Source organism: Dromaius novaehollandiae, chromosome 5 (genome assembly GCF_036370855.1).
Source record: "Dromaius novaehollandiae isolate bDroNov1 chromosome 5, bDroNov1.hap1, whole genome shotgun sequence".
Classification (NCBI taxonomy): Eukaryota; Metazoa; Chordata; class Aves; order Casuariiformes; family Dromaiidae; genus Dromaius; species Dromaius novaehollandiae.
Window position 1 is genome coordinate 65,486,892 of NC_088102.1, and position 12,313 is coordinate 65,499,204.

General features: G+C 39.6%; 1 protein-coding gene across 6 annotated transcripts in view; it reads right to left on the reverse strand.

The window, feature by feature from the left end:
* The window catches only part of PTPN5 (protein tyrosine phosphatase non-receptor type 5), an 87,829-nt gene that overhangs the window by 9,183 nt on the left and 66,333 nt on the right, over positions 1 to 12,313 (reverse strand). For 5 of the 6 annotated variants that reach the window (XM_064513119.1, XM_026092786.2, XM_026092783.2 and 2 more), the window contains 4 exons: positions 9,372 to 9,451; positions 8,740 to 8,877; positions 5,164 to 5,274; positions 91 to 251 (listed from right to left, as the gene is read on the reverse strand). In XM_064513119.1, the coding sequence (XP_064369189.1) occupies positions 91 to 251; positions 5,164 to 5,274; positions 8,740 to 8,877; positions 9,372 to 9,451 (490 nt within the window). The remainder of the gene's footprint in view (positions 1 to 90; positions 252 to 5,163; positions 5,275 to 8,739; positions 8,878 to 9,371; positions 9,452 to 12,313) is intronic. The other variant, XM_026092789.2, reaches the window with a different exon arrangement.

Below are 12,313 nucleotides of genomic sequence, written 5' to 3' on the forward strand. Positions count from 1 at the left end.
TGATTGCTTATTGATACTGTCATTAAGACAGTATCTGCAGTATGCCACTGTATGCAAAGAAGCCCTTGGAAGTCAGATACATTTATTTACCTGCAGTGAACAATCACTGGGGCATTCTTCTCTTCCGCGTTCTGAATGGCCTCTTCCACTTCCAGTACTAACTGCAGCAGAGGGGGAGCTTGATCTGGTGTTTTCTGGTCTGGCCAAGATGTGTACCAGTAATGTTTCAGGTTTCTGACTTCCTCACCTTTCTGCAATCCAATTAGACAGACAGTTTAGAAAAACACCACAAAGTTTTTAAAAGACTTCTGGTTATAAAGTGATAATGAAACCTGGCCTTTTCTTTGAGAATGAGATGAGTAAACTAATGCTAAAGTGAACAGGATATCCAAACAGCAAGCCACACAACACAGAAATCTGGTCATCAACACTGCACCTCAGTAAACTGCCTTTAAAAAAAAAAATTCACAAAACCCTCACTAAAACTCTTCTGCTCTTCTAGTGCTAAAAGCTGTGTGCAAAACAACTCTAGTCAGCCTGTTCTCTTCCTGACAGATTCATTCAGCAAAGCTATAGCTCTGCTTGTGACATAATTGCTTTCATAATGTATTTGACAGACAGAGAGCCAGGAGCCATATCTCAGTCTTTGATAGCTAGCCAGCTAGCTAGCTGGCTAGATGACGGAGAGAGAAGAAAGCTTATTTTTCTGTCTCCTCTGACACACAGACTCATATCAGTTTCTTGTCACTTCTATGCTTCTCTTAGACACGGTGAGAAATTCAGAGACACTGTGGAAGGTGGGAATTGTATCTAGCTGCAGTCCAGGGCTTCCTGTGAGACACAAATTCTGACTCCCTCACTGTCTCAGTAAGGCTAAGAATATAGCAAATATGCTGTTATCAATTCTGAGTGCCAAGTAGCACCGTGTGGTTCTGATCTTCTGTGTCCAAAGTGACATCCTTCTGTGTGATTTATAAAGCTGCCAAATCATAAAATGGAGCTCAGTGAATTGGCCTTGCCCTTCCAGCCATTACATGAGCCAGCTGGCACTGGGCTACACAAACGTCTTCAAAAGGTCCAGGAACGTAAGTGTTAGTTTCCACAACCTTCCCTTAAACACATGCCTGGCTGAATTTGAGAGGGGAGGAAAAAAGAACAACTTTGGCTCTTACTGAAGAACCATGCATGAAAATTTTGAAATACTTTCTGGTATCTAGACTTTTAAGTTCTGCTGACTGGTTAGATGTTACAAAGTTCTCTGTGGCTGCCACTTCCCATTCTTCTCTTCAGCTGGAAATGCTTTTGCACAGCCTCACTGTGAACTGGATCAGGGAAGTGATCTATTTAATTCCTCTCCCCCCCCCCCCCCCCTTTTTTTAGTCCTGCTAGATTCATTTTCAGCTGGATCAGTTTCCCCCTCAGGTTTACCACAGAGTCACACAAATACTTGTGTTGGTACATGGGAGGAGATGGCACAAGGGTAAGAACAAGAGACTGGGCAAAGGGAGACTGGACTTCATTTAATCATTGTTCCAGCTCATAGCGGTTTGAACTGCTCATTAAAGCACAGCCACAGGAATCTTAACGGTATGTCTAGCTCAGTTTAGGGGGAGAGTGCTGTACTATTGCAGTTTAGAGTCTCTCATCAGGTTGTTTACCCTGCTGAGATGATGCTCTAGGTTAAGAGAGGAGACGAGTTGTCATGGAGCTCCAGGGTATCATGGTAAGATGCATAGTACCTGAGCCCACTACAGTGAACTAGACCAGGTACTTACACGAACATACACAGTCACTTTTGAATGTGTGACTATGCGTGAGCCATCTAAGTTATGAATAATAGAGTCATTAAGTTGATTTTGAAAATTAGACTCCAAATGTTGCCAATAATACTGAGAGAAAAGCAAAAAGAGAAAGGCCATGTGAAGAAAAATATGAATCATTACATAAAGTCACTCATTTGGCAGAAACAGGAAACAGCCAAAATTCTAATTATCAATTCTAGATGTCTTCAGTTTTGTCCTTGCTGTTACCAGTTTTATACTTCTGCTTAGGGAATCCTGACTTCGGTTATTCGGTTCACTTTCATTTGACTTTAATAAAATATTCTTTATTGGTGCTTCCTTGAGATTGAGAAGGCTTAGGAACAGGTAGGAAGAAGCAGGATTTAATTGATAGTTTGAAGCCCACCATCATGTATGGTGTAGCTAAGGCTGAGACGATGAATCAGTGGCTAAACATTGGCAGGTTCTTTTGAGAGAAAAAACAAGCCTTGCCCTTGCAAAGCCTTTCTTGAGCATTTTCTAACATCTTATGGCTTGCCAAATCCTGTCCCCTGTGCTGAGACAAGTATGACAGTCGATCCTTTAACATGTGCCATAGCCATACAGTGCTGGTAGTGCTATCATACTATATTTCTGATCACTTCACCTCTCATTAAGGGAAAATAGGATTCAGTTCATGGCTTTTCTAGTTTTCACTACTATGCCAGTTAGAATATGTATAGTCCAGAGCTGCTACTCCACTACTATTATTACATGACAAACTTACAGTTCCAGGCAACAGTAGTTTAACAGATGGAGCCTTTATCTCAGCTCTAGAACTCAACAGTTCGCCACCCAACGTCTTTTTTGTCGGACTGCTCCACTGATACTGAAATCCAAAGTGTTGTTTAACTGAAAAATAAACTGGGGATGTGAGCTTAAAGTAAATAATCAAAATAATCAAGTCATTTGAGCAGGAAGGAACTACATCCTTGGAGATATGTATTGGTAATAAAGGCTTCAGTATTGCTTGTGACAGGAAACTATTTGCCTTCCTTGGCTATGACTGAGAAACGGTGGGGTTTTTGTATTTTTTTTACTTCTGACTTTGCTGTACTCTGCTACTCTGGCTTTTCTTTTCTTCTTTCTATTAGTGCCTGAGCATAGTGGGTATGCCTGCCCTGATAAATAATTTGGCTTTCAGTTTGCTGGCCTTCTTCTGTGAGATCCAGCACAGCCATACATACAGGAAAGATACATGCATATATCTGAGTCTAAATTCAGAAGCTCCCTCTCTAACATCAAGAGCATTGCCTCAGAAAGAATTGAGCAAGGAGAAGAGGATTTGGAACAACACCGAGAAGACTCTGTAGGAAGAAAACATTCCACTGGGATGAGTATTAGCCTGAAAGGTACTTGTAAGATGGGAGTGTGGCTTATTACACTTGTATTGTTGTATATGTATTTTGTGTTTTCATTGTAAGCTCTTCAGGACTGTTTCTTTGTTATGAGCTGCTTATTGTGCAGGACCTGGTAAAATGAGATTCTTTCCTGGATATGCTACTGCAATATTAATATTAAAAGCTGCTCCCTTGTAATTCCCATCTGAAAATAGGACTGGCTATTACCTTCCTGAAAAGAAGTTGAATGATCCCTCCTCAGAAAGGAAAAAAAAGTTTCCTTCCATAAAAATAGAGGGAAAGGGATTTTTCTGCTAGAAAAATTTGAAAAGAAAGAAAATTTGAACCTAAAGTGCTAAAGTTAATGCCATGCTTAAGAAATGCAATATTCATTAATATTAAATGCTGTACTTAACTGTGACTTTTAAAACAAGTATGAGGAAACTATTCTGGTAGAGATTGCAGATTTTTACTGAGGGAATTCTGTTCCATCATAACTAAAAAAATGACCAATTCTGTAATCTACTTTCATTCCAGTAGAATTAAGTATTAGTCTTGCTGCTGCACTGTACTGTCTGAGACAGGCTGTATTTAAGACTGCTGCAAGTCTGCAAAACACTTGAAAAATCATCTTTACTTCCCACTTGTCAGAAAGCGCGATATTCTCCTTGCTGTCTTTGCCAAAAGCATGAGTGACAGACTTTCCACACTCAATCCAGAAATCCAGACATGGGATTTCATATGCTCGCTTTCTGCCTATTAACATATGGCTGAAGAGCCTTGAAACTGGTTCGATAAAGGAGGGTTTTTTCTGCTTGGAAAGAAACTGTGGTGTTACACTGAGGTCGGGGTAGATCTGGTAGATAAATGACATGTAAATAGACTGTTCTTATTAAAATATGTAGCTTGAGACTCTAGAATCTAGCAATGAAAACTATTATAGAATAGGACTCTGGTACTTTAGGTAAGTAGCAACTGAGTACTTAAAAACTAAACCTATGCTGAAACTCTGTATTCACAAGATGACAGTGCGGTTAATGGCATGTAAAACTAGACATCTAGTTAGTTGGAAGGATACTATGCCTAGAAATGCTAGCATGGGGGATGTTGTGGTGAAGTGTTTTTTAAAGGGCACCAACAGTTTGTCTTAGACTAGAATGATCCATTAAAGCATCTTCCCTGTCAAGTCAGCCAAATTATTCAGAATAAATTGTTGCATAAATTAGAACAGTACTTATTGAAAGGGGTTCAGCCATGGTGAACAAAACTGGTGTTACCACACCACTGATAAATGACAAGCAGACCAGCAGTTCCACTGCGGAGAGAAACTAGCCAGGCAAGCAAAATTAAAAAACCTTTTGCTCAGGTCTCAACACTCCCACCTTTTGTTAGTAGCACAAAAGTCATTGCAGGTATAAAAATCTGGTGGGTATATAGCAGTCTGAGAGCATCTTAATAATGCTTCTATAAAGACGAGAAGTATAACCGAAATGTGTCATGTACTCCTCCCATACTACATACAGTGTAAATCAGTGTAATGCCTTTTTTGTGTCAGTGGCCCAAAGCATACCCAAGCCTTTGAACGCTGCAGAAAAACATTGCAGAGTTTATCAGATTACTCTACAAGTGCTGTCTTAAGTATGACTTGCAAAGACTGGTAGGAAGCTATCCCTGAGCTAACATGTCATTCTAAATGACCAGTCAACACAGAAGAGACAAGCACAGAATGACTCACTGGTTTCTTCCAGTAAGTGAACCCATTACTTTTACAATTGGCCTGGAAATCTTCCGGTTGTACATATGCAGTCTAAATCTCTGACTGCTTATAGTAACATAGCCTTTGTATGTTGGTGAACTGGGCAAAGCCGTAACAACTGCAGTAATGAAAAGTGGTATTTGTACGGTAGTACACTGTGGAGAAGATTGCTGCACAGCTCTTCATGAATGGTCCTGTTTAACGGTTTAGATTTCCAAGTTATGGTAAGTACACTTGAATCATTTACCTTTAGGGTGATGAGCCTTAAACGGTAATCATCTGCTTGTATGACTTGGTTAACTGTGATTTCAATTCCTTCGTAGGTGACCTGTTCCTCTGGCCAATATTCTGTGCATTTCTGTGAGCAATATAAAATAAATCTAGTTAAGCAGACACCAAGGGAGGTTCATTTTTACTCCTCTGAAATTGGATAGAGCGCATGCACAGATGAATATGAATGAAGGTTGTTTCTATAATAAGTACGAGTTTTCACTTTCTATAAAGGGACTACATTTCAGGTGTTTTTTGCTGCACTCAGCCTGACTGTGTGAGAAAAAACGCACAAATAAAATAACTACTAATGACCACTTTTAAATGCTCACATCCTAATTTACCTTCACGCAAGATGATGTGTATTTTGAAGGTTCACTAGGGAGACCAGTGATAAGGTGTCTATGCTTATTAATAACTTGTGTTTTTGTATTAATTATTTTCTTATGATAATCATTAGTATTATGTACACTGATTATTAGTATTTCTGTGGTGTGCATAAATGGATATGGAAACACAAAATACATCTTTTCAATTTTTGACAAAGGGCCTTCGCTCTCCAAAAACAAAATTATCATTTTTGTAGTTTTTTCATACAAAAGAACATGACTGGAGTTATTTTAGCAATTTAGATTATGTACCAAAACCCACTTTAAATGGGGATGGGGAATCTTTCATCGAAGCTAGGGAACTAAAAGGAGGCAACAGCCATAAGAACTATTAGAACACTGCATTCAATTTCACCAAAACGCAGCCAGGGATGCAGCCAACACAACCAGACAATCAGAGAAGCTGAAGCTATAGTCCATCTGCACATCTCAGCTGTGGTACTGATACCCTAGACACGAGTAAAGTGGGAACCTGGAACTCTCCTATCCTGGAAAGATGACTGACAAAGACTGGTGTTTTTTGTACGCAGTCTCTCCTTAAGCTAGTCAGTACGCAAGGGAAGAGACAAGCATTTGCAACAGTGGTGTAGGGACTGGGTTATGAAAGGGGATTTTCAAGGGGAATGACATGAAGAAGGCAGGGTCTGAGATAAAGGCTCCCTTGTGATAAAGGAAGAAGCAACTTTGTTATCACAGGAGAATAAGGATCTGCTGTTGGACAATACCTGTTAAAGAGGATGTTTGTAAGCTTCCTCTTTTGCATGACTGGGCACAATCTTGAAGTAAGGTGGCAAGTTAAATCATGTGTTGCTCTCCCTCACCAAAAATAATTCCACTTCAGAAGGAAGACAAACAACAGAAAAGTATCTTGAAAAGTACTGAGTCAAAATTTTTGTGTGGGAGAATCAGTGTTCTTCCATCTGCATAGTGCACCAGTTAATAACCCACTGGGAATGTGGCCCACTGTGTCTGTAAAAATTATTTACGCAGATTGCGTTTTTTCTTCCCCTCCTCTTAAACTGCAGAATCCATTGTAAAAATCGTCAAGTGCGCTAGCAACTATCAATAGCACAGACGTTGTTCTGCTTCAGAGAGTGGAGTAAGATTGCCCACTCATTTCTGTGGGCTGTCTGTCAGTTCGGATTAGATGTGACAGAGGGCTGAGATACAGAGCTCTTCACACTCGTATTAGCAAAGTCACTGCACCAAAGAGAAACACAAAGCCTCTGTTACTAGCATAATGGGAGAACAAAGGTTTTGGTTTTCAAGCTATATACTCCGAGTCCTGTTATTCATATATTAATATGCATTATGGAAAAAAGGGAATGAGTATAGGAAACATTCACATGGAAGCACTTACCCTATATTTATGGCTGAGATTCCTGACATCATTTAATTTTTGACACAAAAGGTATCAGAAAAGACTCAACAGCTCTGTTACGACACATAGGCTGCAGCAAGCTCCACTTATATAGTGCAACAGCACTGCAGTGCACTGTTTCCCAAGGCTGATATGATGGGTGAAATACTTTGTCAGGGTGCACTAGAAGAACTCTGGATGTAAAGGTTATTTTGCATTCCTGTTGTACAACCTTGCTATAAAAGCTATAGTGGGAGAGCTCCTCAACACATACAACATACAGGACCAGAATTTCCTCCGCCTTTTCCTCCTCCTTAAAAAGAGTAAACCTCTTCAAAGTGCTTAAACGATTCTGGTACACTATGTCATAACACCTTAACATGTTATTTGCCATAAACTGGCCCGTCAGGCCCATGAAAAAGCTATTACTTCAGCTCTGTAGTAACAAACTGTGTGCTCCTCTCACTCAGAGGCAGATGTGAGTTGAAACGTGTTAGTACAAACCTCAGTGAGAAAACATTCCAGCCAGCAACACTCTATACTTTGCACTGGAAATATCGTGAGAGCATCTGTCCGATCAGCTGGCTGCAATAACTGATGGTTATTAACTTGTAAAGCATAGTAATTCTGTGTGCGTCCATCTAGTTCATGTCTTTTTCACAGAAATTCAGGCTAAAGCAATTTACTTCACAACCGGGGAAAGCTAAAGGTTTATGCACATGTATAATTACAGCCACTCAGCTACTAGCTAGCAAGTAAGCCATCATAACTCAGCGTGTGTGATGGTATGCCCGCACTCTTGGGCATGTAAGTGTCTAAAGCTTCTTCTCCAAAGGAGACGATCCCACCTAAATTACCACTGGGTTCTCAGGAACAAGCATTGACAAATATTAGTGCTGCTGCAGTCTAAGAAACACCATTTGGAGCGCTCTACTTCACCTTGCTGCCAGAGGTGAGGGAGGATGCAGAGACCAATCCACGCCCAAACCACAGTCTCACATACTACTCTGCCAGTGAAGGTGGGCCTGAACTCTGATACCTGCCTGTGAACTGAAATTCAGACATGTGGTTCTGCCAACTTTGCTATGGGGCAAGTATTTCAGCAGGTAAGTTGGTAATGAACAGCAGGAAGGCAGCAAGATTTTAAACTGAAAATAGTATCACATTAGGTGGATTAGCAGAAACATTGTGAAGATTTAATTTCCAGAAGTACAAACTCCAGCATGTGGTGAATAGAAAACTTAAGCACCTCGATCAACTTCAATATTCCAGTGGCATTTCCTAGACGCATTCAATAAGAGGCCCTCTGTACCCAAGTCAGCTGTAGTTGTTGGTCACTGTAACTAGTACGTTCCACGAATCAGGGATAGCCTCAAAGAAAGGTGAATATAGGCACTGAACCATAATAAATGCAAGAAAAAGAAGTACTGACTCTGTTAATTAAAGATATTCAACCTTAAAAATAAGTAGGGATGGAGCGCTATTGCTTTGACACCTTTACAGAGGACTTTAAAGAGTTTCTGCAAATAGAGCTGGGTTTATAGAGGCCTTAGGTGAGCTGGGAGAGGAAAAATGGCAAAAATAGCAGTAGGCTAAGTCAGACAGCAAAACAAGACTTACAGTCACCTCGTCGGAAAGCAGGAAAAAACCCACATCATCTCTGAGCCTGAAAAATTTAATGCTGGCTTTGATAGCTCAGGCCACTAAACTAGCTTCTTTTCACTTATTTCCACAGACTTAGCATCTGTGCTGAAAATATCTGCTAGAATACAGATAAAATATAGACTATATGTAACACCATTACCTCATTCATCTCTTCTATATTGGTAATCATGACAATGATGGGACAACGCTCCTGCCACACCATTCTCCAGAAATCACTTACAGTATTAACTATCGGTCCCTGAGTAGCAATATATACCTTTTCCTCTCCTCCATAGCCCTGCCAACAAAACAACAAGAGATCAATTTTAACAGGGATGCCCACCACAACCTTGAGGGTTCAGTCTTTAAACAGAGAACTACCACTGGTTGGAATGGAGACTCCATGGCATCAGTTCTTCCCCTATCTCTCTCCTGCACATGTGCACATAGGAGCAAAAGCAGAATATGGACCCTCACAATTCCAGTAATCAGAGTCCCTTAGCCTTGAGGTGACTCTGGCTAGGTCAAGAGCCTTATACAGGCTTGTTTTCTAGTGCCTTGGTCAGGCCAGCTGACAACCAATTCACATTAGTAAGTGCAGAAGTGTGTTTTTGTCTGGTCTGAACCTGTATAGCTGCACTTTGAGATTTGGTTTTCAGTTAATGCAAGCAGGAGAGAAGAGCGATCAGATCAGCTAGGATGCCTCTAAAAGCCAGTGGATGTTGCAATTCTGTTTACATTAACAGTGGCCGATAGAGGCCAGTCAGTCATACTGGACTGTTGAGTTCTTACCCTGATGTAGTTAGCATTGATGTAAGAGCTAAGGGGGTCGTCCTGATCAGCTGAGGTAAGGCACACTCTGCTGTGAGGATCTGAAATGTGTAAAGAGATAAGCTACAGTTTATCAGTTGCTGAGAGGAGTGAACGAGAGACACAAGATTATTTTGTACAGCCAGACATTTAGATGCATACATGGGCATCACAACAGAAGGTAGTGGCCTTGGAGAGCTCCCATGTTAAAATGTTAACACAACAAAAGGGAAAGGATGGTTGGGGTCATTTTGCTCCCTCTGATAGTTTTACCTGCTCTCTAAAGCCTTTTTCATTGTTCCTGTTGGAGAGTCAGGGTTGCACAGTTACTCTAGAAAAGCACTAACTTTTTAGCTCTAGGAAGGTATTTCTCAATTCATTTGGTCAATGGACACATCCTGACTTGTAAGACATTAGAATATCTTTTATGAAATGAGAGCAAACACCTTTTCTCCCAAACCATAAACACACATTCCTTGGCTGAAAGCAAGAGAGAAGACAATAACTCTCTTCCCCTGTTTTGTCTTGCAGTGAACTAAACTCTGAGATGTGCTATTAATAAATACGATGGTTAAAGAGAAACAGAGGAATATTAACAGTCTCATGTACTTCGCAAAATTGTTTCAGTACTTGAGTTTCTCTCATTGGGGCTGTTTATGAAACATGATTCCTGTTTAAACAAGATGACGAATAAATACATTATTCTATCTGGGAAACTCCATCAAATTCGCATTGAAGTCAATGGGAGCTGTTCCACTGATTTTAATGGGAGCTGACACAGGCCTACATTCATCCACTTTCACAAGTAACACGAGTTTGTCATCATTAACAAGGAACATCCTTGTGGCAGAGGCTTCAGCAAACAGCAGCAGTATATCACCAGGAGAATATAAAAAACAAATCACAAATAACTTCTTCATTAAAAATGCAGCCTGTTCAGAAACCAGAACAAAATAAAACATGTAAAAATAGCGTGATATTGTGGAAAGCAGAAAGAACCAAGCACACAGCAATTTCTGTTGCATTATGAACACAGACTCAGCATGAAATGCTCTCCTCAGACAGAACTGATTCATGTCATCTATAATGTGATAATATAATCACAATCTGCAAAGCAGAGGTATTAACAAAGTTACCCTTTTATAGCACAAAAGTATTGAAACTCAGTCAGTTTCTCTGAAATACAGTTCCCTCCTATTCCCTTTTGCTTGCCCCTCTACTGCTAGGGAGACTGTGAGACAAGACAGAAGATAAACTCAGTGGATCAGTAATTCTGAAAGCCCACATGTCACAAAATCACATAAAAAGGCACCAGTAGTTGCCAGATGCTTTTTCAGATGTCACTAGACTCGGCATTTAGGCCCCTTGCATGAAGTACATTTGCCTGGGTTTTATGCAGTGTCACCCATGAAGTCTGTTGAAGTTTGAATAATGATTACGTGATTTTCCCTACTAATAACAAGAATAATATTATGTTGTCCAACTTATAGTGGGGTCTTTAAGGAGAAATAAAATGGATCTGAAGAATTCTGTCAAGTAGAGTTCCTCACAAACTTGTAAATAAGGGGTTCTTTAAGCATTCATCAACTGCAGTAGTATCTGAAATCACTTTTCAATGTGGACTTTGTTACTGTTGTATCCACAAACACTAAAAAATTATTTATAATATGCTTTCATTCCAAATGATAATACTATGATTCTTCTGTTAATGTAGTGTTTACATTTGCTAAGGTAGTATGTTAGTGAACAACTTCAATGATATTATTATTTGTTATGAGAGGACTATTAATGCACTGTTGATGGAAAGAAGTTGCACTGTTTCACAGAAAGTATAACTGAAGCTGCATCTCTTAGAAATATGTAGATAAACAGGAACAGCTCATTATTTTGAGAAAAAATATCAAAAATAACACTTTAATATCATTAGAGTCTGGGGTACAAATTTCAAATTTTCAATAAAGAGGCACTTAAAAAAAAAATCAAGTCATACTTTGATCAAAACACTTCTGCCAGGAAAAACCAGGACACAGGCCAGGTTCAAGTAGGTACCACTCCTTTAAAAAATGAAACAAAACAAAACAAACAAAAAAACAGTAGTAGTCCATACCTCCAAGAAAACAAACAGTATGCCAGCTCTCTGTTCCATAATCTTTTATACAGTATATAAAATAATATAATATAGTATATACAATAATATAATATACTTGTGTTTACACTAGACCTGACATTTTAGAGCAACTGACTAGGCTTACTGAAATGTCCTGCCTAACTCAGAATGGAGTAAAAGCAATAGAGCTGCGTAGAAATTAAAGAAGTCTGCCTAGACATGACTCTTGAAAAAAAGATTCAATGAGACTGATACACAACATCCTACAATACGTTCTCACCCACCTCTGAAACTCCACAGAACACATTTCTCTATTATATTCAAAAAGTGCTTCCAAATGTCCTAAAGAAAAGCTACCATTTTCCATCATAGTCCATAGGACTCTTCCCCAGAGGAAGAGGAACAGATTGTCTGCAAACGTGCAACTTCGCATTCATGAAATAACCAAATTAACATCCTTAGCATGGCATTTCTCCAGAAAGACCCTTCTGCCACCAAAAACGCCCCTTTTAAGCCATTTCACTAACATCACCACCAAAACTGGGGAATCTGCAAAAAGAATTTACTATAAAAGAAAATCTAACTAGATGAATTAGAGCCTATTATCATGTCTCTAACTTACTACAATTAACGCTAGGGTTGCGACTAACTGATCATTATGTTAAGTGACTGCTTACCAGCCTAGACTACTTCTGGAGACGCAGCTGGTAAGAGAATTTCAGTTACTTTTTAAATTCAAAGTAATAGATTTTGGGTTTGACACTAGTTGGATAATCAAACACTTGCTGTCCCCTACAGTAAAATGGTAATCACAGTT